Source organism: Suillus subaureus (assembly GCF_016647635.1).
Source record: "Suillus subaureus strain MN1 chromosome Unknown BJ212scaffold_9, whole genome shotgun sequence".
Taxonomy (NCBI): Eukaryota; Fungi; Basidiomycota; class Agaricomycetes; order Boletales; family Suillaceae; genus Suillus; species Suillus subaureus.
In genome coordinates, this window is record NW_024538565.1 from 692,269 (window position 1) to 715,942 (window position 23,674).

At 47.5% G+C, this 23,674-nt stretch overlaps 7 protein-coding genes across 7 annotated transcripts; 4 read left to right on the top strand and 3 right to left on the bottom strand.

Annotated features, from left to right (window-relative positions):
- Positions 1-8,226: 8,226 nt before the first annotated feature.
- BJ212DRAFT_1478937 (uncharacterized protein) lies at positions 8,227-8,833 on the bottom strand (the record flags this gene model as incomplete). The annotated part of the gene is made up of 2 exons (XM_041339785.1): positions 8,227-8,655; positions 8,726-8,833. The coding sequence occupies 2 exons, from the start codon at positions 8,831-8,833 to the stop codon at positions 8,227-8,229; spliced, it is 537 nt and encodes a 178-aa protein (XP_041195238.1).
- Positions 8,834-9,091: 258 nt separating this feature from the next.
- Positions 9,092-9,986, bottom strand: BJ212DRAFT_1267932 (Mis12-domain-containing protein; the record flags this gene model as incomplete). Its single annotated transcript, XM_041330688.1, has 2 exons — positions 9,092-9,517; positions 9,567-9,986. The coding sequence occupies 2 exons, from the start codon at positions 9,984-9,986 to the stop codon at positions 9,092-9,094; spliced, it is 846 nt and encodes a 281-aa protein (XP_041195239.1).
- A 92-nt stretch (positions 9,987-10,078) lies between these two features.
- BJ212DRAFT_1342571 (uncharacterized protein) lies at positions 10,079-11,928 on the top strand. The gene has a single exon (XM_041335183.1). It carries the CDS (start codon positions 10,186-10,188, stop codon positions 11,749-11,751), a length of 1,566 nt encoding a protein of 521 aa, XP_041195240.1. The 5' UTR covers positions 10,079-10,185; the 3' UTR covers positions 11,752-11,928.
- Positions 11,929-19,594: 7,666 nt separating this feature from the next.
- BJ212DRAFT_1240326 (uncharacterized protein) lies at positions 19,595-20,044 on the bottom strand (the record flags this gene model as incomplete). The annotated part of the gene is made up of 1 exon (XM_041329579.1): positions 19,595-20,044. A coding segment is annotated over one exon (450 nt), but the record flags the coding sequence as incomplete, so codon positions are not given.
- A 344-nt stretch (positions 20,045-20,388) lies between these two features.
- On the top strand, positions 20,389-22,495 carry BJ212DRAFT_1062245 (peptide chain release factor eRF1/aRF1). The gene is made up of 7 exons (XM_041328964.1): positions 20,389-20,654; positions 20,713-20,752; positions 20,811-21,049; positions 21,097-21,529; positions 21,582-21,798; positions 21,852-22,309; positions 22,360-22,495. Exons 1-6 carry the CDS (start codon positions 20,575-20,577, stop codon positions 22,154-22,156), a joined length of 1,314 nt encoding a protein of 437 aa, XP_041195242.1. The 5' UTR covers positions 20,389-20,574; the 3' UTR covers positions 22,157-22,309; positions 22,360-22,495.
- On the top strand, positions 22,289-22,728 carry BJ212DRAFT_1062255 (uncharacterized protein). Its single transcript, XM_041328965.1, has 2 exons — positions 22,289-22,309; positions 22,360-22,728. Exon 2 carries the CDS (start codon positions 22,470-22,472, stop codon positions 22,695-22,697), a length of 228 nt encoding a protein of 75 aa, XP_041195243.1. The 5' UTR covers positions 22,289-22,309; positions 22,360-22,469; the 3' UTR covers positions 22,698-22,728.
- Positions 22,672-23,648, top strand: BJ212DRAFT_1342592 (uncharacterized protein). Its single transcript, XM_041335184.1, has 4 exons — positions 22,672-22,790; positions 22,846-22,970; positions 23,024-23,262; positions 23,318-23,648. Exons 1-4 carry the CDS (start codon positions 22,784-22,786, stop codon positions 23,520-23,522), a joined length of 576 nt encoding a protein of 191 aa, XP_041195244.1. The 5' UTR covers positions 22,672-22,783; the 3' UTR covers positions 23,523-23,648.
- The last annotated feature ends 26 nt before the right edge of the window (positions 23,649-23,674 follow it).

The window sequence follows — 23,674 nt, forward strand, 5'->3', positions numbered from 1 at the left end:
ATCGTCGGGATCTGCCGTCCACAGTGTCGTCGTATGTTCTCAGTCTCCCGTCGGGCCGTAGGCAGATCAATACGTGGAAGGAAGGCTGGGTTTTCCCACCCGCCGCCTTGCTCCTTCGATTCAATTCTGGCACCAAGGGCGTTTTTGGCTCAGTCAGTCCCCTCCTGTTAGTGCTCGGTCAAAAGTCACGATCATTCACGCCCCTGGAACTCAAACCTGTATTGGACGGGTTTTCCGATCTAACTGAAAGAGTAGAGAAGACACGAGCTCGAGTCGCTGCTATGTTGACTTCTTATCTCGACGGGAGAACCTACCTCCGGTCACCTCCGTCCCTTGCTCTCGCATCGAAGTAACCATTGACTCAGGGGTTTCTCACCCGACGATGCTTGCCTCTTCTTTCTTCGCGCACCGGCTTCTTTGTTCTTTCTAGATATAGATATGGAAGGCGCATGTCCTTTTTTATGTTTCAATTTGTCCGCTCTGCTGCCCGGTGCCTAGTCATTTCACCGTTGTCTTCTTGACTTGGAATTTGATGACCTTTTTGATTTTGAATTGGGAGCCGGCATTGCTGTCGGCGTTCGACTCCCTGTTCGTTCGACTACCAACGTGCGTCCGTTTGCGGATCTGTGTGCTGGATACTCCTGAAATGGCAGACTGCGAACTATGTACGCGAGTCGCCAACGACTGGACTTCTTTCGACACACGTTGAGCCCCACTACATCGACCTTCGACGTGCAATCTATGTGCTGGCTGCTCCTGAAACGGCAGACATGAACCAGACAAGTCGCCATCAGATCAGATGAAACGACAGACGCTGGGCTTCATCGGAGCATCTAGCACATAGATCGGACGCTGGAAGTCGAAGTCGCAGTACTACACCGGATAGGAAGTTCCCAGGCACCCGACCGACCAACTTCTTTCTTCGCCCAAGCGTATTTTTGGTTCAGTTACTGAATTAGCTCTCAAGTGCACCTTTGTCAAGAAAATCGACAAGTTTAACCAGATTCCGATTCAGTGCTAGTGCATGCTCTATGACGCATTCAACTTTATCCCGTTCGACGTTCTCGTGCGTTCGGAGTTATGCGCTGGATGTTCCGTGGACATTGACTCTACGAATTGAACGGACCTTGCAGGAATCCCTCTAATTTTAAATCCGGATGTCCCTTTTCCCCCTCATCTTTACTTACCAACTTATTACACTACACGGGCATTCAAATCCTCGGCACGACGATATCGCGAATCGATCGGTGTACATGTGTGGCTCTGTACGTAGCTATACCGCGCCCAGACGCCCTTATCTCGTCAAATTGATTAGACGACGCTTGTTTCAGGAATATGAGTGTGTCCCCCTACGCAGGGTTGCTTACCAGCCAGTCCACGCAAAAGCGCACTCTCATTATGTTTGTTTCCAACTCGCATGAATTTTGTAATGAAAAAACGTTATATATCGCTCGGGAAAATTCTGATGCGTGTCATCCTGTCGTCAAGCTCAGCCTCGTCGGATACGTATCAATTTTTCTTCCGTATACGTCGGCAATGCGCGCCCTGTAGCGGACATCTCACCGCGTATCTATCTACCTCGGTGAATTTCAAGATCGTCAAAATTCTAGTCGTGTACTCCGAGGAGCACCATGGTCAGCCCGACTTGTTGAAATATCATATGGGGACACCACACATACGCCGTCTGACAGCTTCTCAATCTTCCAGAACCCATTTCTCACTAACAGAATCTGTCTTATCATAATCGGTTCTTTCTCCATAAACGTGCATTACTTAGTCAAGCTCAAGGCGTGCGCTGGTCGTTACGAAATGATCCCTGCGAATTTCAGACGATGGATACTGCGTGCGTGTTCTGAGACTCACACGCGCGTTTCGGAAAGATGAGTGCATGGCAACCGTACTTTTGTGCCCCTGGTTGGTTGGTGGACACGAATATGATGGTGTTATACCAAGGAATACTATGTCACCGGCGCTTGCTGACACTAGTACTAGTAATTAGAGTTGTGCCTATAGGTAAGCCTTACGGCATCGGCATGTCATGACGCGGCCTACCAGGTCTCCGGGGGACGATTGATGAAAGACTCCCTGACAAGGGTTGGGTTTCGAATTCCATGCATGTTAAAAGTTTCGCCCATCTACCAGTGCCGATCTTAGAGCACAGTCGCACAAACGGAGTGAACTTACGGCTTGGACCCTTGTATCTGTAACGATAAGTACAAGTCGTTGACGTTTCAACGATGGAGAGCGCGCCCGGTAGATGCCTAGACCTAGATTTCGAAACTTCTTCCATTCTATCGCGGAGCGCGATAAAGGATAGGTTCAAGGATGACTAACAGCGCCACCATCGAAAGGCTATGGAGAGCGGTGCCTTCATTAAAATTTGTCATGATGGTTTGTTCAATTCAGGGGTTTTGCCCTTTATGTCGTTTAGTAGCCATGTTTTTGAGTCCGAACAAGAATGTTTGTTTTTTGTCGGGCCTGAGTTCCGGTTTGGAGTTGATAGTCACCGTGCCTCAAGGCATGAGGGTAATCGAACCCTTTCCTTCAAGTCATATACCCCCGATTATGTCAAGTTGGAGAATAATAATCAGTGCCAAGTGCCAAGAAACACTTAGAACTGCATATGATTGAGTAGATTGTGGGGTTTTGGCATGATCGAAGGCTCGGGGATTAAAGTGACCTTGATATCAATAATATTGCGGCGTTCAAGCTCCTAAGTGTAGGCACACACTGGCTTGGCTGTATCAGCAGTACTTACTAGCTATAGTGTGACATGTCTTGGAGTGATTTGCAAAGCGCGACAGTGTCCAAAAATGTCAGTCACAATGACCTGTATGTCACTGCACGTGTCAGTGCGTTCTCGAACATAACTATCAGATCGATACGATAACGGTGATCGGGGGGATAATCATGTCAGCTGGTTGAATACACAACTTGGCAGGGAATTTGAAACCGTTTCAGTTCACTGGGTTACGCATGCTTCGAACGGTGACACAGAATAGTGATTCAGCCACCGCAGAGGGGGTCAGTATAACGCGTTGACTTCCGCACCTTGGCAATGCGCCGCGCAGCCAGAGAACCCTGACTTATCGTTCCAACACAGCCACATTAGGAAACTGTTCAGATGTCGGTGACGAATATGAATGCGGCGGGACGGGGCGAGTCAGGGCGAGTCGCAACCTGACAACAAAGACTCGATATCGTGGAGAAACAACGCGGTCTTACAGCTATAGGTGCCCACACCCCCACCGTGTTCCACAAGCTGCTTTCGTGTCAAGATCGAGAAGAATGACCGCTATCAAACATGTTACTTAAATCGCACGAGATTAAGAATCCTTGGCAAATTCGAAAGAGAAGTTCCGAATCACTCCAGAAACAGACGAACCACGACTCGTGAGCACGGTCATGCGCATGTGTGGAGTTGTGGCGGGATTTTTGCTAGTGGGTTTGTCAGAGGTGGGCGTACATGTCAGGATAATGTATGAATGACTAGACCGAAGAAATTGTGGATGACAGTAAGCACATGGACCTAGACACGCCAAGCGCGGCAATGCTTTGTCGTAGGGGCTTACCAATGCCAAGGCTTCATAAAGCCGGAACAAGAGCCGACTGAGCTGAACTCTGGGTGTGACCCGGCGTGCCCATGATCCATGTTTCAAATATATGGAGCATAGATCAGTGCCTGAAGTGACGCGGCTGGTCTGGCGGAGTCCCGGTTCAAGTTTACCGTCCAGTCACCAGGTCAGCTGATTAGTTCTCGGACGCGGGGTATTATGGTATCGATCGTGTCTGCATAATCGCGGGGAAAGCGAAGGTCTTACATTGATCGGCAGGTGTGGGGTACCTCTTCTTGACGTGTTGACGTGGGTATATCATCCTACAAGTCGCTGCTACGTTCGTTTAGCGGTGACCGGAGCACACGTGTGACGTCAGATCTGTGCGTAGGTAGGCTGAACGGAAGGAAAATAGGTCTGCAACGATCACAACACGAGCTGTTGCGACCGGAAGGAATGGCGGTCTGTATGTTTGTCAGGCATCGTAAATAGTAGAAACTGCAGTACGAGTTTTTGATAAATTCGGCGCCACTTTGCATCCAAATGCAGTCAAGCGCGCCTAATTTGGATGCAAATACTTGTCTCAAAGTGATTGCAGCGCACAATGCAAATGCAAATTGTCGACATCTTACTAGGGTGCGAGTGTTGGATGCCACTCATGATGAGTTTTCGAATCTCTGGATCTTTCAGAATACCGAATAACTTGTATAAATACCACGACGAAACTTCGAACAAAAGGCGCTCTTTCCAGAAGAGTGTTAATCAGATCGAGCATCTCCCGTTACACACTACTGCTAGTCAACACATGCACGCGCTCCTGGAAAACAACTGAAGACACGTCGGTTCCTGTATCGGGGTCGGCCACTGCGAGCTTGACCTGATATTCTCGAACGCTAAGAATCAGGCGCGGTCCTAGTATGAACATCCGCACAAGTTGGAAGATGTCAAGTAAACCAAAGTAGATCTGAGTTCCAAGGGCGAATGTATCCTGTAGAAATGATGAATGCTGGTCGCATACAGAAGTAGTGGCAGATCAGCATACCGTTGGCATCGCCGAAAAAAAATAACCGAGATCGAAGCACGAAACAACAACAACGCTAGCACATACAGAATATCAGCGGAGCAAGGGACCCACATTTATTTATGAGCTCACCTCGCAAAGTAAACCATGTGAGTTTCCATCAACACCGTGAAGCAGTCTCCGATAATTCCTCCCGCTGAATGATGTCGCAGTTCACGGAAATGTTTTATAGCGATCCACACTGTGAAAAACAATGCGAGGGCCTCCCATACAGTGGTGAGTATCCAAGTTATGGAATGCAGGAATAAATCATCGGAGCCAACTGTGCACTGAGAGGTGCCGGAGAGAATCAGCTCCTCTTGTATTCCTTCATAAGCGCTTAAATTTTGGAGCCATGATTAAGCATACCCCATGAACTATTCCTCACTGATATCGCAACCACTACTCCGTCGAAAATGTCGACAGCAAGGAAGATGACAATGAGAAATATCAGCACCTTTCTAGATCGCTGATACATAGCATGTAACCGAGCAATCAAGATGACTTGCGTGATGTTTCAGTCAACTCTGATATCGCACAGCTGCGTGGCTCACCACCCAATATTACATATACGACGACACCTATCCAATTCTCTGCCAAGTTCAGAATAAAACCTGATAAATCCAGTAATGTTAGTGGTCAGCCTCAGGCTCGCATACTCAAAACCAGCTTACAGCTGTGGCAGTCATTAGAATTGGACTGACAAGATGGTCGAGAATTCCGCTCACCCCTACACGGGAGTGCAGTTCATTAGACGGTCATAAACATCGGTGTGGAATACTCACTGCATCCGTCATTGAGATCGTTGGGACCCAAACTGCGTGCCGCCAGTCAGGAGAAATAAACACAGTGTATACAAGGAGACATGCGTACTCAACATATTGATGCTGATTGTAAGACATGAGACAAACTGGTTAGCACAGCGTCAATGACTTAGCCTTTCAGACATACACCGCGTATAATATTCCAAGATAGCGCACCTAGGATATTTTTCCACGTCAGCACGATCTTGCCAACCACACTTATAATACAGGCTACATACACTGAGATACAAGACGGTCATAAGAGACCAGCGTTGCCTCTGGTGCGAATCAAATTTATTTTCAAACTGTTCTTCTAGTGCGAGATTCTGCTCACCCAGACCAGCTCAACCTATGGAACCATTAAGTTACTGAGATTCTTGCTCCGGATGACATGAACATACCTCTTGTCCGAATGTCAGGACTAAAAATACCATATAAGCATGAGCATTTTTGTTACTAGTTTGCTCACCCCAATCATACGTCACTCCCGCGGAGCCGGCAACTACGAAACCAAAGTTCAGTTTAGATCAGGAACATCCGACTGGTCATCCACGAACCTACAAAATAACTGGAAATACGATACGAATAAATGGACGGCCACCAACTGGGATTATATGAGACCAGGGTCATAGTATTTCGAGAATGGATATGAGCGAGCTTGGGAACTTGTGGGGTATTTGACGATGGCGTTTGTCCGGCAGATGTACAACCATCCAGTGATTGTACGGCCCAAACTAGAAGGAACGGCTATCCTCCTTCGTCTATAAAGGGCTGTCTGGAGGAGACTAAGCCAAAACAAGCATAAAGGGATGATATCCGTGCTGTTTTGATTGATGTGACGTGAAACACCAGATACTCTGGAAGATGCTGAACACTGGTCTGTTGCTCATGATCAAATCGGGCCTTCGAATATCTCCTGAATCCATGAAGCAATATAGATATCACGATCATCGTAGCAGTTGGCATTGGTCTGTCTGAAACTGAAACTCACGAGCAGCTGATGGCAAAGAAACCCCACCAGATAGAAGGAACGTGGAAGACAACCCATCGTCCCTTCCTGATTAAAGAACAGATGCGTCAAAGAGTTTGACGAGTCACCACCTTGATCAACCTTATGGATGTGCCCACTGTTGGCAGTCCAACTGATGATAGATAGCAGATTTGCACACGCAACCCCCATATCAACACACGTTTATCACGTGAATGTTTCGTTCCTTCGCTTTTCGAGCGATCTATCGCACATCAATCAAACATCACATTAGAATTGTTGGTGATAAGACAACTGACTTTCTTCCTCGAGTAGCCTGTGCGATAAGTGTTTGTCAAATTGTGGACAATGGCATGTTTTTCCGTTGAGCATCGCCAATCTCATCACGGAGCTGACATCTAGATACATATCACTGTCACGGGTATCTTGTTAGCTTGGAAGGGGGCACTGTTATCGTCAACATTCTAGAACATTCTGCCCTTACCTTGGCCGTCCAGGAGGCTTGGCATTTCAATCACCGCGTGTCTCGTGTCTCATTTCCGTATGCATCATGATCCTAACCCTGAGCCACAAGATGGGCGAAAGAACGAACACATACAGAGCAAAAATTACAGCCATAAAAGTGCTGGCACCGCCCCCACGGATCATGCAAGGAAAAACGCCAACATTGTACAGTGTGAACGAGCAGCACAGGGGGCCAGTGCTGGTACAGGAATTGGAATGAGTGATGGAGGAAGCACAGGGGAAGATTTCAGGTAAATGGCTCACGGCGCAAACATATAGAGCTTGAAGTGCACAGCGAACAGGTGGCAATTAGAAAATCGGGAGTTGGGGACTTGGTGTACACACACCGCTACCGATTTCATATGCAACGTGCACTGTAATATGGTTCAAGAATAAAGTAGAGTCGTCAGGCTCGTTGCAGAAGCGCGAGACCGCACAGCCACAAGCTCGTACCACAACTTGAAGACCTCCAGAGATGCCAGATCAGACGCACTCCCCGAATTGTTCGAACTCCTGAAGTTGCACATGCATGAGGTTCACTATATAAACAAGAAAATATTCGCTCCCTCATAAGGAGTTTACGCATTACCATCGCGTCTTCCTGTAAAGTTGGATATCACGTGGACGATAGAATTCGGTTTGTTAAACATTTTGCCAAATGGGGAAGTATCAGGTTGTATATATACATACGAGGCTCTACACCATCTCTATAATGACATACCCTTTACGATCTCCCATGGAAAGCGTCACTCCAGACGCAGGTGCGCCCCCCCCTTGCGTACCACCAACGCCTCTTGCGGCCTTTTTGCCTCGAAATTTCACGTAGTGAACATTTGTGCGTCCGTTGGCTGTACCCCGTCTTTACCCTTCCTGCTGGTAGGCGTCCCTGATGCAGACGAGTTCCTGATACCGGTGCCATAATAGAGTTTCTGGTTGCCCCGCTGTAATACGGGTAGACATGCGAGACGTGTGTTCACTGTGCGTGCGAGCACTAAGGGCTATAGCGGTGCTGTCATGAGACATGAAATAAATGTGCAAAATGACGACCTACAAGCAAGATCTGACACGCGAGATCGGGTGGACGCGAAAATTGTCGAGACACGAGAAAAACGGACTTGTCTGCAGAAAAAACAGAGCGGAGTGGCACAGAGGGGAATATAGGTTTATTGCTAGACTCGTTGTCGCCTTTTCCTGTGCATATATCGTCCAGAGTCGACTGCAAGGAGTCGGACAGGGTAAGAGGGGCCGATGACTCTGACACGAGGCGGGCAAGGTGCAATGTTGGCGTATAGCGTATCTGGAGGGTTCCGCAGTGGATTATTTCGTGCTTGGGACAGGAGCGCCGTCGCAACTTTGTGCTTCAAAGGGTTTGGTGGGCAGGGAGGGGGAACGGGGTGCGTGAGGATATGGTGGTATGCTTGGGGGAGCGCTTGTGCTGTCCGAAGGGTTGGAGGGTGGGGTAGCCGTTTTTTGGAGAGGGAGCCAGCTGGTGGGTGCGAGGGGAGGTGCCACTTTGGCGTGGAAGCTAGAACTGACTGAGTAGTTGACCTGTGTCACGTAGTCTGAAACGGTATTGAAGGTTATGTTTTGTGGGATGAGCGAGGGTGGCTTTCCGAGCTTCACGGTGTGATGGGTTGGCGTTAACGATACGCGCGATGTGTCATTTGGAAAGTAAGGGAGGAAATCTGGGGTAGTTGAGCGGTCGAATAGATCATTATAGTCGCCAAAATTGCCCAATAAAGGTTGCTGCCGAGCTCAACACATCCCATACTGATATTCGTGAGCGTCCTGAATGTTCGGGGTAGTTGCCACAGACAGAAGATAGTAGGACAAGATGGCGAGAAACGAGGCTGGCAAGAACGACAGATACCTGTGACGATGACCTCGAGAAATTATGAGCGTGTAGAGGACTGAGTCGAAGCATGTCCGAGTCTATGCGTGATATCGTTTAGAAATCATGACAACCAGTCTTCATGAGAGCGCAGCTGGAGCAAACACCAGGCCCGAATCAGGTAACACTTGACTGATCTACATAGTTGTCGCATCGAAACCCCTTCTTAGAGCTCTTCCCAAAGAAGGCCATGATTTGTTGTTGTACATATTACCTCCCCATAATACAGTATTCATCCTTCCACTACAAATTATGGCCTGTAATGGTGTCATGGTCCGCCCGCCGCGGCGATTAAGCATTCTCTAAGGCAGAGTTCACTTCCATCAATCGCCTGAGATCTTGAGTCTTCGCTACCGCAGCAGTGGATTCCACCAGCGATCCTACTGCTGAGCTACCAGCACCACCATCAGATTGCTGTGCTTTGGCAAGTACCTGCTTGCTGGCCCAGTCGAGATAACCCATCTTACTGACTTCCCACGGCCGTTTGCCAGGGTCTGCCAATGGCGATTGCGAAAAGGCAGCGACAGCTTCAGGTGTAAGAGGCGGAAGGGACGATATTGCTGAGAACATCGAGCGATACTGTTCTGGAAGGCTCATGAGTTCAGAAACTTGGGGTGCTTGAAGGAAAGAGAACTGCTCCAAGCGACGTTCAGAGCGACGGCGTTTTGCTGAAGACAAGCGGACTGCACGAGTCAACAAACGCTTCAAGCGACGTTGCTGCACACCATTAGAACAAGCGAGTTCGATGATAAGCTTGGAAACGTACAGCATCTATTTTTCTTCGCAAGTCATCTATCTCTGTCATGAGCTCTGTTTCACGTTCTGGGGGGCAATCGAGATCGAGGTTCTCTTGATGAGGGACGACGACGGGAAGATCGGCAGGAATGGCGAATATGTTACGAAGTGACCATGTCTCGAAAAAGTCAAAGGCAATATCCGTGTGGGATTCCAGAAGCGTTTGGAAAGCGACAAGGCCCTGTTCCACTTCTTGCGTGCTATCCCAATCCTCTTTAATTCTTTGTTCTCGCTCAGATGCCCAGCGAAACAGGAAGCCCTCTAAGGCGTCAACGGTGTTTGTTATTGCTTCGTTAGCATAGTTGATAATGTCGTCGAGGAGGAGCTGAGGGGAAAACTCAAGAATTTCGGGAAGTAAGGCTGAAGGCACGGTAGGCTGTTGTGCGTTCATCATGGTCGCGTCAAGAAAATCACGACCACGTGATCGATCATTACCGTAAGCAATGCCGACTCCCAAGTTGCTTACTCAGCAAATGCGTATTCCTTCGGCACACAAATTGGTTATAACAGCAAGCCTTGCTTTAAACTGACTTAACCTGCAACGTTGACCTTGACCAGCTCTAAGCATCACCAATTAATAGTTTTTCACGATGTCTGCTGTCTCGCACGGCACTCGTCACCTTAGACAAGGTATCGGCGGGACCAAACACTACGCCCCCGGGGCTGGTCCTGCTCGATCACTTCATAGTTCTGCGCTCATACCACCACTGCGAACGCCCCAGCCGTCCACTGCTCAACGAATTTTCACAAACTCTCGTAACCTTGTCACCAGATTCTTTGCTCATTTAACTACACCAGGACTTGCGCATTCCGCCTCAGCTGCTGCAATCGCTCCGAGTCGGTCGCTCGTTCGTCCCGCACATTTCCATTCTACTGCTCAGAGCGTTAAGGCATCGTACTCGCTCCCTGTAAGAAATGCGCTTTACCGCCCCTTATCTTTACCACGCCTTCCTCGTCCCATCCCCGGGAATGTAGCCAATGTTGGTCTTGGCACTGTTCGTTCATTCCATTCTGCGCGGCCCATATTCCAGAATGTCGTGGATAACGTTCCTATTGCCACTCGCGCACTTTGGGAGGCTGAATGGGAATTCAAGGCGAAGAAGAAGGAGGAGCGCAGGTTGCGCAAAGCTAGGGAAAATGTTGCACCCCCAAAGTCCAAGGAAATGCTCAAGCCAAAGCAGAAGCTTATTGTTGCTCCAGTCCCCACCGAAGTTGACATCTCTGAACTTGACCATTACATGCCGCAACCTGCTTTGCCGGAAGTAACGACTTACCTTCTCGTTCCTATCGCGCCTACTCCCACCGCTCGTCTGCCCCTATCTGCACATTCCACCGTGGGAACTAGCTCCCTCCATCCGCTTCTTCCTGTACCTGAAATTGCTGCTGCGCATAGGATGCATCGTAACCATTCGCTCCGCGTGTCCACTCTTTTTTCCCGATTGGATACTGCGAACGTGTGGGATGATCCTGGCGTTGGCGTTGATGCCTACGCCTTTGGTCCTGGTTTAGGAGATAATCCAAGTGATAAACAGTGCACGATACTCCGGGTCACATTTGCAGGTTGGACAGCTGCCCAAGTGCGCAGCGTCACTGGAGAAAGCGGACAAGGATGGTGTGCTCTCGAAGAAGTTTACTCAGACGCTATGTCTATCTCCTCGCAGATGAGCACCATCGATGACGAAGAGGCTTTATCAAATCCCCAGTCCATTGCTTCTAGTATCCAGCTCGATTTACCATCCTTGTCAGAACTGGACCTTGGCAAAGATGCTGATGTCTGTTCAGACATCGAATTTGATTCGGATGATTGGGACTATGGGCTCGGATTATCGCCCTCTCCCGACGTACAGGACAACTTCGTTCTGCCAACACTAGATTTTTCGTCATCATTTGCGCAGGTTGCGTCTCCTACCCAATCATTGGCTCTACCGCCGCAGATTATCCTTCGCACAGCGTCGGAGCTTGCCGAGGAGTTTGGTGGTGTATGGTCCCCCACTTCATCGTCTTTGCTCTCGCCGTCACTCTCGTGCGACTACCTGTCTGATCTAGAGGCAGACACAATGCCAAGTGTTGCAGAAAGCGAAATGGAGAGGTCGTGGCTGGGTGTTAGCATGGGGTTGAGCTCCTCGTTCACTGAGAAACTTGAGGCGCTGCGATAATCGGAGATTGATTGGTGATACATGAATCCGCGTTGCGTACGCTTCACTCCCTTTTCTTACTTTTATGCTTTATGTGCGAGTCTAGCTCTGTTAAACATTTGAAAGCTCGTTATTGGTTCAATGATTGAGTATGTATACAAAGGTTTTCACAACAATCAAAGTTCAATGATCTTTTCATGGTGACCTGCCAGTCGACTAGTCCTCTTCCGATACTTCTTACTTGCACTAAGCAGCATGGCCATCGGTTCAGGGGGATTTTCCACGCAGATAACTAAAAGCAGGGATGACAAGGATCCAAGTCGCCACATACTTGTCACTTGCGGTCAACACCACGGCCTGAGCGCCGAACTGAACTCATAGTTGACGCCATCAGTTTGACTCTGAAAAAGCTGTGAAAGGATTCTTTCCGTCTATCTACATGCTTGCAATGCCCACCCTCATATAATAGTTCTCCGCAGCAACCATCGGGAAGAAACGAGAATTCTTACGTATAAAGGTCACCTTCTCATATACTAACTCCTATCTCACTATACAGGCTTGAAGATATGAATTACAAGTATGTGTGCTGCTCATTGGGTTGTTCATTACCACCCACTAATGAGTCATGCTATTTCGTTCACCAGCCTACGGTGAAACATCCATCATCATGTTGTAAATAATTAGTGCAGAAATTTCCAACCGCCACCTGTGGCGCGATGGGTCGAGAAGACTGTTGGCAGGCAATGGAACGAGGACTAGTTTAGGCCGAAAAACCCCCTGACACTGATACTGTATGCGATCTGAGGCAAGTTCTCGCTCTGATGTGCTCTGCAGCGATCTAACTACCTCGCTCATTTGATCAAAGGGAGGCTTCGGACGACACGACGTCACAACTTAAACTTTACTGAACTGACCCTTACAAGACCCTCAGTACGTGATCTTATATGACCTTGTTGCCAGGCGCTATCTTGCAAAGTAAACTATTTATATTTCACTCTCTGACTATGTATTTTAAGCACGAAGTCACACCTAGTCGAGCGTGGGGTGAAGGAACTCGATAGGATAGGGTATTTCGCGGAGCCCATCAAACTTATTAGAACGTTCTCATGCATACCTGCCTTTAGTTGGCCTAGTAGCTTGCGAGACGAAGTGTACGGTGGACTATGTGTATCAGGTTAGTTTTCCAAATGCGATAATTATTTGTTGTATTCCATTGTTTGTGTATTAGTAAATACGGTGGCTGTGGTTTCATTTCCCCACAACACCCACCACCATCGAAGCTCGTCGTCGCCATCAGCGTGCTCGTCGTGGCGCCGCACTCGGCATTACCTTTTGCCGCCGTGGACTACTTCTCACTCCACAATCATCAAGCTCGTCTATCTTAAAGTAAGTAAAATCTTTTGCTTTCATCATCAACACTCATCAGCGCTTGTTGTCACCATTAGCCTGCCCGTCGTTGTGGCATCAGCACATTTACCGCTACTCTCGTCATTACCTTCTGTCGCCGTGCACTTTCCGCTCCACATACCCCGAGGGATCATCGAGCACGTCCATCTTAAAGTAAGTAGATAGTCTTTTGCCAACATCGTCAACACTCATCAGCGCTTGTCATCGCCATCAGTGTACTCATCACCGCATTCACACTCTTCACCTCGTACTCAATCCTCCGTTGTTTCCGTTACACTTCTATGTTCTGCACACCCACCTATTTGAGGCTACTGTCTTCGCGGCGTCAAGTGTACCAACAACATCCTAACAAAGTTATATAGTGAACGAGTGTTGAGCATTGGTTTGTTAACATGATACTATCGAGGTGGTATAGAATTTGTGGTTTTTGGAGGACGTTTCATATTATAAACTGTTTTCTGTGCCAATCAGACCCTGTGTGCATCTTATTGTGCTTCAACTGATTGTGATAGGCTTGCTCTAAAGAAATCGTGGCTATGAGTTTGTATTGAGGTCTGTGCCGGAACCATCACCGCTATATTGAATTGCTGAAAGTGACGGCGTTTTGAGGCAAGTTTCTTCACATATATCACACGATCTAACGTGGTACAGTAACCTTCAAGTTGATCCGTCAGACTTTGTTTTCAGACCATAATACTTGTCTCATCGTGGCCCATGCCTCCGAGTCAGTGCTCAGGATGTTCGCTCGTGTTTCCTCGAATGGACGACTCAATGTGTGCGAAGTGCTCAAAGCTCGAAGCTGCAAATGCAGCAGATCGAGAACAGATTATGGTACGTGCTCACCTCACTATGTGCCTGTTGTTTTAAGTTTATATTCACCAATACCTACTATTTAGCAACAGCCGCAATGTGAAAGCTGCGGCTGTGTATATCCATTCTTGCGCTCGCCATTATGTGGTGGCTGCAAAAACAGCAACAATAATGGTAAGCAAATGTTTGTACTTATCAAGTTACCTCCGCAAGCTAATGTCAAACTTAGCTTTGAATGAATCATCTGCATCAGCCAGTAATGTTGCTGCCAGTGCCACTGCTCAATCTATTTTGCATCGACAGACTGTGCATACCCATGAGGCCAGTCAGCATCGACTCGGACTAAGCCAACCATTACAAAACTCTTTGCTGTTGAATGCAAGTGACGTGAAGCGGAAGGTTTCACTTCTTAAGGCCAATGCTCGGGCAGCAAAGGTTGATGTTGACTTTACACTTCAGCAATATGCCTACGGGAGCTCAAAGCCTGCTAAACTTGCCATCCCATCGTCACGAGTGACCTTCGCTACTGTGGACCTAGCCACTAGTGCCTTCGAACAGCTGGCTTTGAAAGCAAGAGGCCTATACGATAACACCCTGACTCTTTCAGGGCTTTCCGATACTGCGCTGGATGTTATGTTTGATTGGTAATGTTACTGTAGAGTGTTCAGTGGATGGATATTGATAAACCCTGTCATGCAGGCATAGGATCAAGTATTGCACGATGCTGACCAATGCTACTGTGAATATGATTGAGGAACAGAAGTATCTGGTGGCACCGGCAACCATGGAAACACTTTATGGAAAACTGAGGCAAGACAGGATGTTGTCTGATAAAGATGCATCAGCAAAAACCCCAAGGATCATGCTCCGCATGTTCTTGTATGTCCCTGAAGAGGTAAATAAAATATATGTATACTTCAAAGCAACCATCTGAGAAGAACTATAGCCTGAGGATGATGATGTCCAGGAAGTACAACGAAGTCGGCGTGTATCTACTTGGAAATCAACCACAGCAAGTTCTCGTCGTCAGAAGCGGAAAAGATCCCTGACAGGTGAGCGAGGCTGTGATTATTGTCATAGTGATGCTTATAAATCTGAACAGCATCACCTGAACGTCTGCCACCTCCCAAGCGCTATCAGAGTTCATACCGATCCAGACAGTCCGCAACTGCACCAATACTTGAATATGAAACCTTTAAGATGAAGCGGGCAACATGCACTGTGAGCAAGACCGCAGATATACAGATGAACTACAGCGAAGAGCAGGAAGAGATTATGATTGCAAAAGGGTGGCAAGCTCATGTTAAAGCTGGGAAGCCTTATCAGGGTTATCTTGGGCAGGGATTGACGAAATTTGTCTTCCGTGTGAGTTCCACATTCTTCGAGTGCTCCCATCACTAATTAAAAATGCAGGGTCGCTATAACAATGAGGACTGTGCTATTGTCCAATGTAAATCAGTCCGTGCAACAGAAGCCAAAAACATTGTGGATCTAGAGGGTGAATACCAGACTCTTCATCTCTCTCAGTACTTTTTGGACTCTTTCTATGAACGAGCAAAGAATTACGGAGTTGATGATCTTCCTAGTGGGTCCATCACATATGAGTATAAGTAGAAGCTAACGAGGCATAGGAATGAAGTGGAATATCTCGACTGCATTCATTGGAAAGCTTACCAAGAAACTCCCAGATGCTCCTGGCAAAGATGAACCTGATTCACGCAACCTTGTCTTCAGTGTCTTCATGGTACTCCCACTTCTGCCATCTGGTGCCCTGTGTAGAGAGGTTAAATTTTCTGGGAGCAAAGAAGTAGGCCTCAACCCTGATTCACTTGGATGTGCTGTGGATGCATATGCACATCACATTGCTGTTGATTCAATGTATGAAGTTGTCATATCTGACATTCAAGGTGAGTTCACGATGATGTAATGCAAAATGGTTCTCAAGTCACCAATAGGAATCATCACACCGGATCATACTATCATTTTCTTTGACCCGCAGTCTCACATGTGTGTAACAGACTTTCATATACCTAATGGCCACATCTGATTTTCGCACTACAGGGCACAAGGGGACTCTGGCTACTGGGACCATGGACAATCTGCAATCACTGAGTTTTTAAAATCACACAAATGCAACAAGCATTGTAGGGCTCTCGGTCTCGATACTGAGTTCCCACCTTTATCCAATACCAACCGCAAAGGCCCACTTCGTATTGGTTTTGAAGATTAGAACTAATTTCTTTTGAGTCATTCAAATTTGGTTTCACAATTATGTTCATATTCAACTAATTCTCGATTCACATTTGAGCACAGTGCTACATACACCGACTACTGCCATGACTAAAATATGATTCTATATTAATGGTAGCATTGCTGAAAACACGGACCAGACATTTTCGAAAGTTAAGACAGTGAATCCAAGGCCATCAAATATCAACTGCGCTGCGGCACTATATTCAGAATCAACAAAACGAATGAGATCCTCACCACCAATCTCCTCCATGAGGTTCTTGACAACATCGCAATCCACTAACTGCAGACAGTTCTGCACATCATAGTCTTTGTGAAGCAATATTGCAACATTCGGAGAGACACCTGAAGGCAATAGTTTATCTCGGTCATAGCGAACAGTGTGTGTATTGAGACAATGCTTGAGTGTGTCGAGTTCTTGTTGAATTAAGCGCGGCCATAGCCACTGAACGAGAGCACTAAAATGCAAATGAGAACGAGTCAAAAAACACCACACCTAAACCTACTACTGGCATGGATCCATATCATTATAAATCTCTTCACCCGCTTCCCAAAAAACTTTCACGTTATCTCCCCATTGAACCCGCACACGAAGCCAACCACGCTCGATGGTGATATTATGAACACTCTTCAGAAACCGATGGGCAGGTAACTCGTCAGTTGATAGGTTTGGTGAAAATATTTCCCTTGTAATATAGTATCGTTAGCATAAGCATCACATTGGCTAGTAGTACTAACCTTAAAGCTGTTGCGAAACCATATACATCTGTTGTCTCGCTTCCGCAATCAGTTGTGGTTTGAAGTGGCATTCCTAGGTAAATGATGAACCATCATGCTCAAATAGATTCACGGAACATACCACCAAGCTCATGGACGAGGGATAAATAAAGGTATGCAATTGATGTCTTGAGCCGGTTGTTTGGGACAACCCACATTCCCAACCACTTTCCGGACCACTGGTCACGGATTGCCCATATAGGAAAACCTATTCTACTCAATTTATCGTGCCCATCACCACTCCATTGGTGATGGGGACCAAGCGAGACTAGCGGCTGACGAGAAATCTTCTTTTTCGAAAGTCCCCGTTGGGCAAACCCGTCCGGCTCATGTTGCCTCATCTCATCCGTCACATATTTCCTTGTTCCAAATTAGTTTGTATAAATCAATACATTATAATGATAACATTACCTTGTCAGTAGATTACCAGTGTCCGCCACAATTGCTTCCCGGACTAAACGGGGCCCACGGCGGTGAAGGGGATCCCATGCGAGCTGATCAAGCACCAATTGCCACTTGATTGACCATGGAAGCAAGCGAGTCAGCTGCCCACTTCCAAGGAGTCCGAATTGCTGCCGGCGTCGCGCAACAGTTGCTTCACTATGGGCAAAGCATGAGCACACACTAGCAGAACACACAGTTAAATTCACCTCATGACTATACCATGCTCTGCCTGGAGAAGACGACTGATTTTTGACCTATTCGTGATATTATCATGGTGATACTGGGTAAGAATTTTCCGGAGGAATGGATCATTCTTTCGAGCTATCACAGTGTAGAAATTAGTATAATGTTAGTATATTGATGCGACACAACTCATGACAATGCTGATATTGATTTTTGCCCTTGGGGTTTGGGACACGACTAGAGGTACAGGCATTTCCCTCCGCAGGAAGAGTCTGCGGCTCATCTTCATTCAGAGCCTCATCTGCATCATGGGAGTCCATGAGAAGAATACAGGATATAACGGTAAGAGTGTACGCACCTAGTACTGTACAAGAGCAGATTTTATACCTGCCCGGTATCATCCACCTGCACTAACACGGTGGCCCCGAAACGTGGAACTGTGAAGTAAAGCCATGAGCCAAAAGACATAAGAATATTATCTACTTACTTTAAGATAGACAAACTTGATGATCGTGGAGTGAAAAGTAGTCCACAGCGGCGAAAGGTAATGCCGAGTGCGGCACCACGATGACGGGCACGCTAGTGGTGATGATGAGCACACTGATGGCGATGACGAGCTTCGATGGTGGTGGGTGTTGTGGGGAAATGAAACCACAGCCACCGTATTTACTAATACACAAACAATGGAATACAACAAATAATTATCGCATTTGGAAAACTAACCTGATACACATAGTCCACCGTAGAAGTGTCATTAATGTAACTCAAATGCACTAACGATGTTATAAAAGAGCGCGATAACGTCGGTGGACTTATTTTTGTCGCTCCACGTTGTTGACCACCCGGATCTTTTCATTCATCGAATGTATTTCAATCATGCTGTCATTCGCATCCAGGCCTGGACAATCGCGGGAAGTACAATGTAGTAGACCTGCTAGCAAAAATAGCTCTTCGTATTTTGCGATGACTTCTGAACAACCCTTACACTGCGAAAAGAACAAAGTGACCATGATAAAACAGAAAAAAAATGAGGATGCTTCTCACCGAGGCAGCGGTTATTCACTGTTACAGCATGACAGGCCTAACGAATTGCCGTCCGTAGAATTTCAGCAATTTTTCGAGGTCTTGTCGATTGCCCGTTGGAGCATGGCCTTTGTCAGAGAGACATACGTGTGCTTGCGTAACTTTAGCTCCTGCTGGCAGGCATATAGGCCAACTGAACGCTCTAAGAATGGATTGGGGGTGTAGTGAGTTTATGCAATAATTTACTGATCCTGGAGATCAAATGATAAATAGGGTTAAAATGGAGGGGTACACACGATCTAGCTAGGGTTCGTTATTCGCAGGTTCAGGTCAAAGGTATTGCGCCGCATTGTAATGCATTTACGGAAGCCTCTCGAGGTCAAATTGGTGATTAGAACCATGCGGCATAAAGTATTTGCAGACCAATGCATCAATTTTACGTTCATTTGGAAGTTTGAGAAGTCCAACTATCTCGATCTGCAAATAGCTGCAATACGTTACCAGAGCAAGACGGAAATGCAGTCATGTGCGTTAGGTTCATTGAAGTGGGAGGAAACGAGAAAATGAAAGTTCCAGTATATATTACGCGAGCGTACTCACTGTAAGCGTTGTTAACAGCTAATACATACGGTGAGAGGTGATATCATGATCAAAACGGCGTGTCGCTCCGTGCAATGCGTGAACGTCAATCACCAAATCCCAACACAGTCTGGGACGGTTGGTTTCAAAGTGCGCATTATACAGTAAGATCTAGCCGGACGACGCTTGTATTCTCTTCAAACAGATAGGTAAAGTTAGATTACAAGTAACCTATGACACTCATGAGCGACAACCAACACGATGCGACGGTAGCTTCCTACCATGATTCATGTTATGACTGGTCCATGTCTTCCTGCTCAGGCTCCTGCAGAACAATCTGCTCCGGTTGATCCGGTTGTTGAATATTCCCATCGCTTTGACCAGAATCTGATGCTGATCCTTTCGCGGGATCACTTATCACTTTGGGATCCCCTGAGCCTCCAACGTGAATGACGATATTCATTGTCGACTTGACCCTTGTTTTGAATTCCTCGTCATTACCACCACCATCTTCATCCTCGCTTTCTTCAAGCATCTGGTCAAAAACCTCCACACTACCTGTCTGCACTTCGACGCTCAGCTCGCCCGGCACTATTTGAGGTAGAGAAATGGCCAAAAGCGAAAGATGCGGGATAGCAGCACCCATTGCGCTCAATCGAATCTCTTTAAATCCATCTTCGAGGATCAGAGCCTTGCATCGACACAGGTATGCGGCTAGCTTGGTACGCCGCGTGACGCAGATGTTATTCTTGCCTTCAGTATGCAAGGAGCGCGGTGCTGTGGCAGGTGCGGATGGTGCAACTGTTGGGAATGGCCGTGGGGGCGCGAGTTTCCGGATTCTGGGACGGTTATTGGGAGCTGCTGATTGCGATGTGGTGGCAGGGTTCTTGGCCGTCGACGACCCTGATTGTCCACTGTTGGTCTCCTTGTCTTTTTTGCTCTTTTTCGAGTTGGCCTTGGCAACGGCTCCACCTTGTAGCTTGACTCTTTTCCTGTCATCGGTAGGAGGGACAATTGACTTGCGCTTTCCGGCTGTGCTGCTCATGATGCGGTGAGATAAAGCCTTTGAGATGACTGGCGGTTCGCTTCCGAGTGAATCAGTTGCAGACTAGATAGCACCAGCAAACGTCACGAAGACTCGATCGGTAAAAGAGTTGAGTCAGGGTACTGGAAGTGCAAGTACTCGGCGAAGTCATCACATTGGAAGGCAGCCTTGAGGCAGCCTACCCTAAATCCGCCACCGCCCGGGAAAAAGTTTAAAGTCCTTCAAAAGGTCTCAAATTGAACGTACGGGACATCCAAGGCGTCCCACTCACATTTTCGTCAACAGAAGATCGATATCAAAACGTTCACAAGAAAGATCTGCCCATCATGAGTCAAGATGTCGCAGAGCAGAACATTCAGATGTGGAAAGTAAAGAAACTCATCAAGAGCTTGGACTCTGCACGCGGGTATGTCTTCATATTTCATTGAACCAACGACGATGGACACTGATCGCGTGCTGTATAGAGCGGGGACATCAATGATCAGCTTGATCATTCCTCCCAAGGTGCGCCGATCTTAGCGCCCCTTTTGCCATCTTGCTCATCTCACTCCACTTGCCACAGGATCAAATATCTCGTGCCTCAGCCATGTTGACGCAGGAATACGGTACTGCGAGCAACATCAAATCGCGGGTGAACAGATTGTCTGTTCTTGCAGCTATCACCAGTACCCAACAGCGCCTTAAGTTGTACAACCGAGTCCCGCCAAACGGTCTCGTCCTTTTCGTGGGCACCATCCTCACCGACGAAGGTAAGGAGAAGAAGGTGTCATTCGACTTTGAACCTCACAAACCGATCAATACGTAAGTATCTCATCCGATGTATGACCTCGATCTTATGCATGAAACAGGTCGCTTTACCTCTGTGATAACAAATTCCACACTGAAGCCCTATCCGAGCTTCTCGAGTCTGACTCTCGCTTTGGTTTCATCGTCATGGATGGTAATGGCACCCTCTTCGGCACCCTCTCAGGCAATACTCGTGACATCGTTCATAAATTCACCGTCGATCTTCCTAAGAAGCATGGCCGTGGTGGTCAATCTGCGCTACGTTTCTCCCGTCTGCGTGATGAAAAGCGCCACAACTACGTTCGAAAAGTCGCCGAGCATGCTGTGCAGCACTTTATCACAAACGACAAAGTCAATGTGACTGGACTCGTTCTTGCAGGAAGCGCCGACTTCAAGACAGAACTGAGTCAGAGTGACATGTTTGACCCACGCTTGGTCGCAAAAGTGATCAAGGTTGTAGATGTGAGTTACGGTGGTGAAAATGGTTTCAATCAGGTCGGTTCAGATGTTCTCGTGCTTTTACACGATGACTAAAATTGAAACGCAGGCTATTGAGCTTGCAGCAGATGCGCTGGCAAATGTTAAGTTCGTGCAGGAGAAGAGGCTCATCCAGAAGTATTTCGACGAAATCAGCCAAGATACGAACAAGTACTGCTTTGGTATTGATGACACGTTGAAGGCGCTTGATCTGGGTGCGGTCGAGACTCTGATCGTGTGGGAGAACTTGGATATCACACGCTATGTATTCCGCAATGCCGCAGGAGGTAAGACGCTTGTTATCATTGCAGATCACTGGATGACTCATGGATAACGTCAGAGGAGATTATCATCCACGCAAACAAAGAACAGGAGAAAGATCGCGAGAGATTTTTGGATAAATCTACTGGTCTAGAAATGGAACATGTCACTGATCCACAGCCTCTTCTTGAATGGTTTGCTGAGAAGTACAAAGAGTTTGGAGCAAACCTCGAGTTTGTGACCAATCGGTCGCAGGAGGGAGCGCAATTCGTAAAGGGCTTCGGTGGAATAGGCGGGTTGCTTCGCTACAAAGTTGATTTGACAAATCTTGCGGCCCTTGATGAAGATGAAGACGAGTTTTACAGCGATGATGATGATATCTGACGTTATGGTTGGCTCTCCGGAGCCCCGTCCACTAATAGCACGTCGGGCGGGGCGGGGGCAGGGGAAGTAAGGGGAGAACGGCGGGACCGGGTTGCGCGAGTTTCTGCATTCGGTCATCGGTTCAATTGTTACACGCCAGTACTTGGTCTAAAGGTTCGTTCCCCCGCACATTTTATGGGATTTTCTGACAATAGTCATCTCAGGTAAACGGTTCTTAGAGCGTATGAACTACTACATGCGAGTGGAGTCACCCTGTGTTTCGCCGATGAGTAGTTTCAACCTATGTAGTTGTATCCTATTGTTCGTTTGATCAATGCACTTCTTGTGTGGTGCAGTGTCTCAGATCTCAGTGCTCTCAGTGCTTTGTACAGCATGCTCTTCGACTGTATCAACCAAGTGTCAACGTTGCGGGATGTTTATTGTCTGGCAGGGCTCACAACTGTGGCACCTGGTCAAAGCGCATTCCAGGGGACGTGACGACGCGCGTGACGTCACACGTCCACCTTGCGCCCACCTGTGGTATTTATTGACAACGATATAAACAGACGCGACGATTCGGGATCCATTTTCAAGCGCATATTTCTTGACTTCTAACACCCATTTCACAACATCTCCCGTTCTATAACTATGGCTGGTGAGTTTAATTTTATTGCATGCATCACAACAGCTCCTATAACATGTGTCTGCAGGAAGAAAACGAGCTGCAGAAGAATCTGCCACCGAGAAGCGCGAGACACGCAGTGCCAAAGTACCCAGAACAGAGGGTCGAAAGAGCGCCAAGGGCGCTGGGAGGAAGGGCGCAGCTCGATTGAAGGTTTGTGTTCCCGCATACCTCAGCCCCTAATTCTCAATGTGTAGTATGACTAGACGGGGATGGGTGCCACTGCGTTCAAGTCGCGTGCGCAACCCTTACATGTTAACATCTCACACACTAGGCCTCCCACCGACGTTGAGTCGACGGATCCTGGGTTCGTGGAGGCTATAGAACTCGTTTCGTCGAGCTTTTCTACTGGGAGCTTCGGATGGAAAGGGAGCAAGCGCATCACTGTTAATTTGCCCAAGTCGGAGGGAGAGGAGGAAGGTGAAAAAGTGCATGTCATGTTAACGTGAGTTCTATCGGCGAATTTTTGGCGGCTCCCTTGGTAATCTCTCACTGGCCAGAATCAATGCCACTGTCATTGGCAGCAAAGATGCCAAGGAGGATGTTGAGGAGGGTGAGGAGGGTGAGAAATTGGGAGAAAAGGCGGGAGAGAAAGCTGAAGAGAAAGCTGAAGAGAAAGAATCCGAAGGGGTGGACGAACCTGCACAAGAGGAACCTGCCCCTCCTGCAGAACAGGCCGAGGGAACAGAACAGGAGGCTTCATAAGCTGTATCTTTATTCGTACGTTGACAAAGTCGTAGTCCCTGATTTTTTTTTTGGTTTATCAGAGGTTCATGCTATCTACGCTACTGCCATATACATGATCATGACTGGATTGGAGGTTTTTTTTTTTCTCATGTCAGCATATGCTGCTGTCG

Bases quoted from the DNA above. Each gene is read 5' to 3' on its own strand.
- BJ212DRAFT_1342571 (XM_041335183.1), top strand. From the start codon at position 10,186: ATGTCTGCTGTCTCGCACGGCACTCGTCACCTTAGACAAGGTATCGGC.
- BJ212DRAFT_1062255 (XM_041328965.1), top strand. From the start codon at position 22,470: ATGCACTTCTTGTGTGGTGCAGTGTCTCAGATCTCAGTGCTCTCAGTG.
- BJ212DRAFT_1062245 (XM_041328964.1), top strand. From the start codon at position 20,575: ATGAGTCAAGATGTCGCAGAGCAGAACATTCAGATGTGGAAAGTAAAG. The intron at 20,655-20,712 runs GTATGTCTTCAT...CGTGCTGTATAG, and splicing joins AGCTTGGACTCTGCACGCGG to AGCGGGGACATCAATGATCA. The intron at 21,050-21,096 runs GTAAGTATCTCA...TGCATGAAACAG, and splicing joins CCTCACAAACCGATCAATAC to GTCGCTTTACCTCTGTGATA.
- BJ212DRAFT_1342592 (XM_041335184.1), top strand. The intron at 22,971-23,023 runs GTTTGTGTTCCC...TAGTATGACTAG, and splicing joins AGGGCGCAGCTCGATTGAAG to ACGGGGATGGGTGCCACTGC. The intron at 23,263-23,317 runs GTGAGTTCTATC...CTCACTGGCCAG, and splicing joins AAAGTGCATGTCATGTTAAC to AATCAATGCCACTGTCATTG.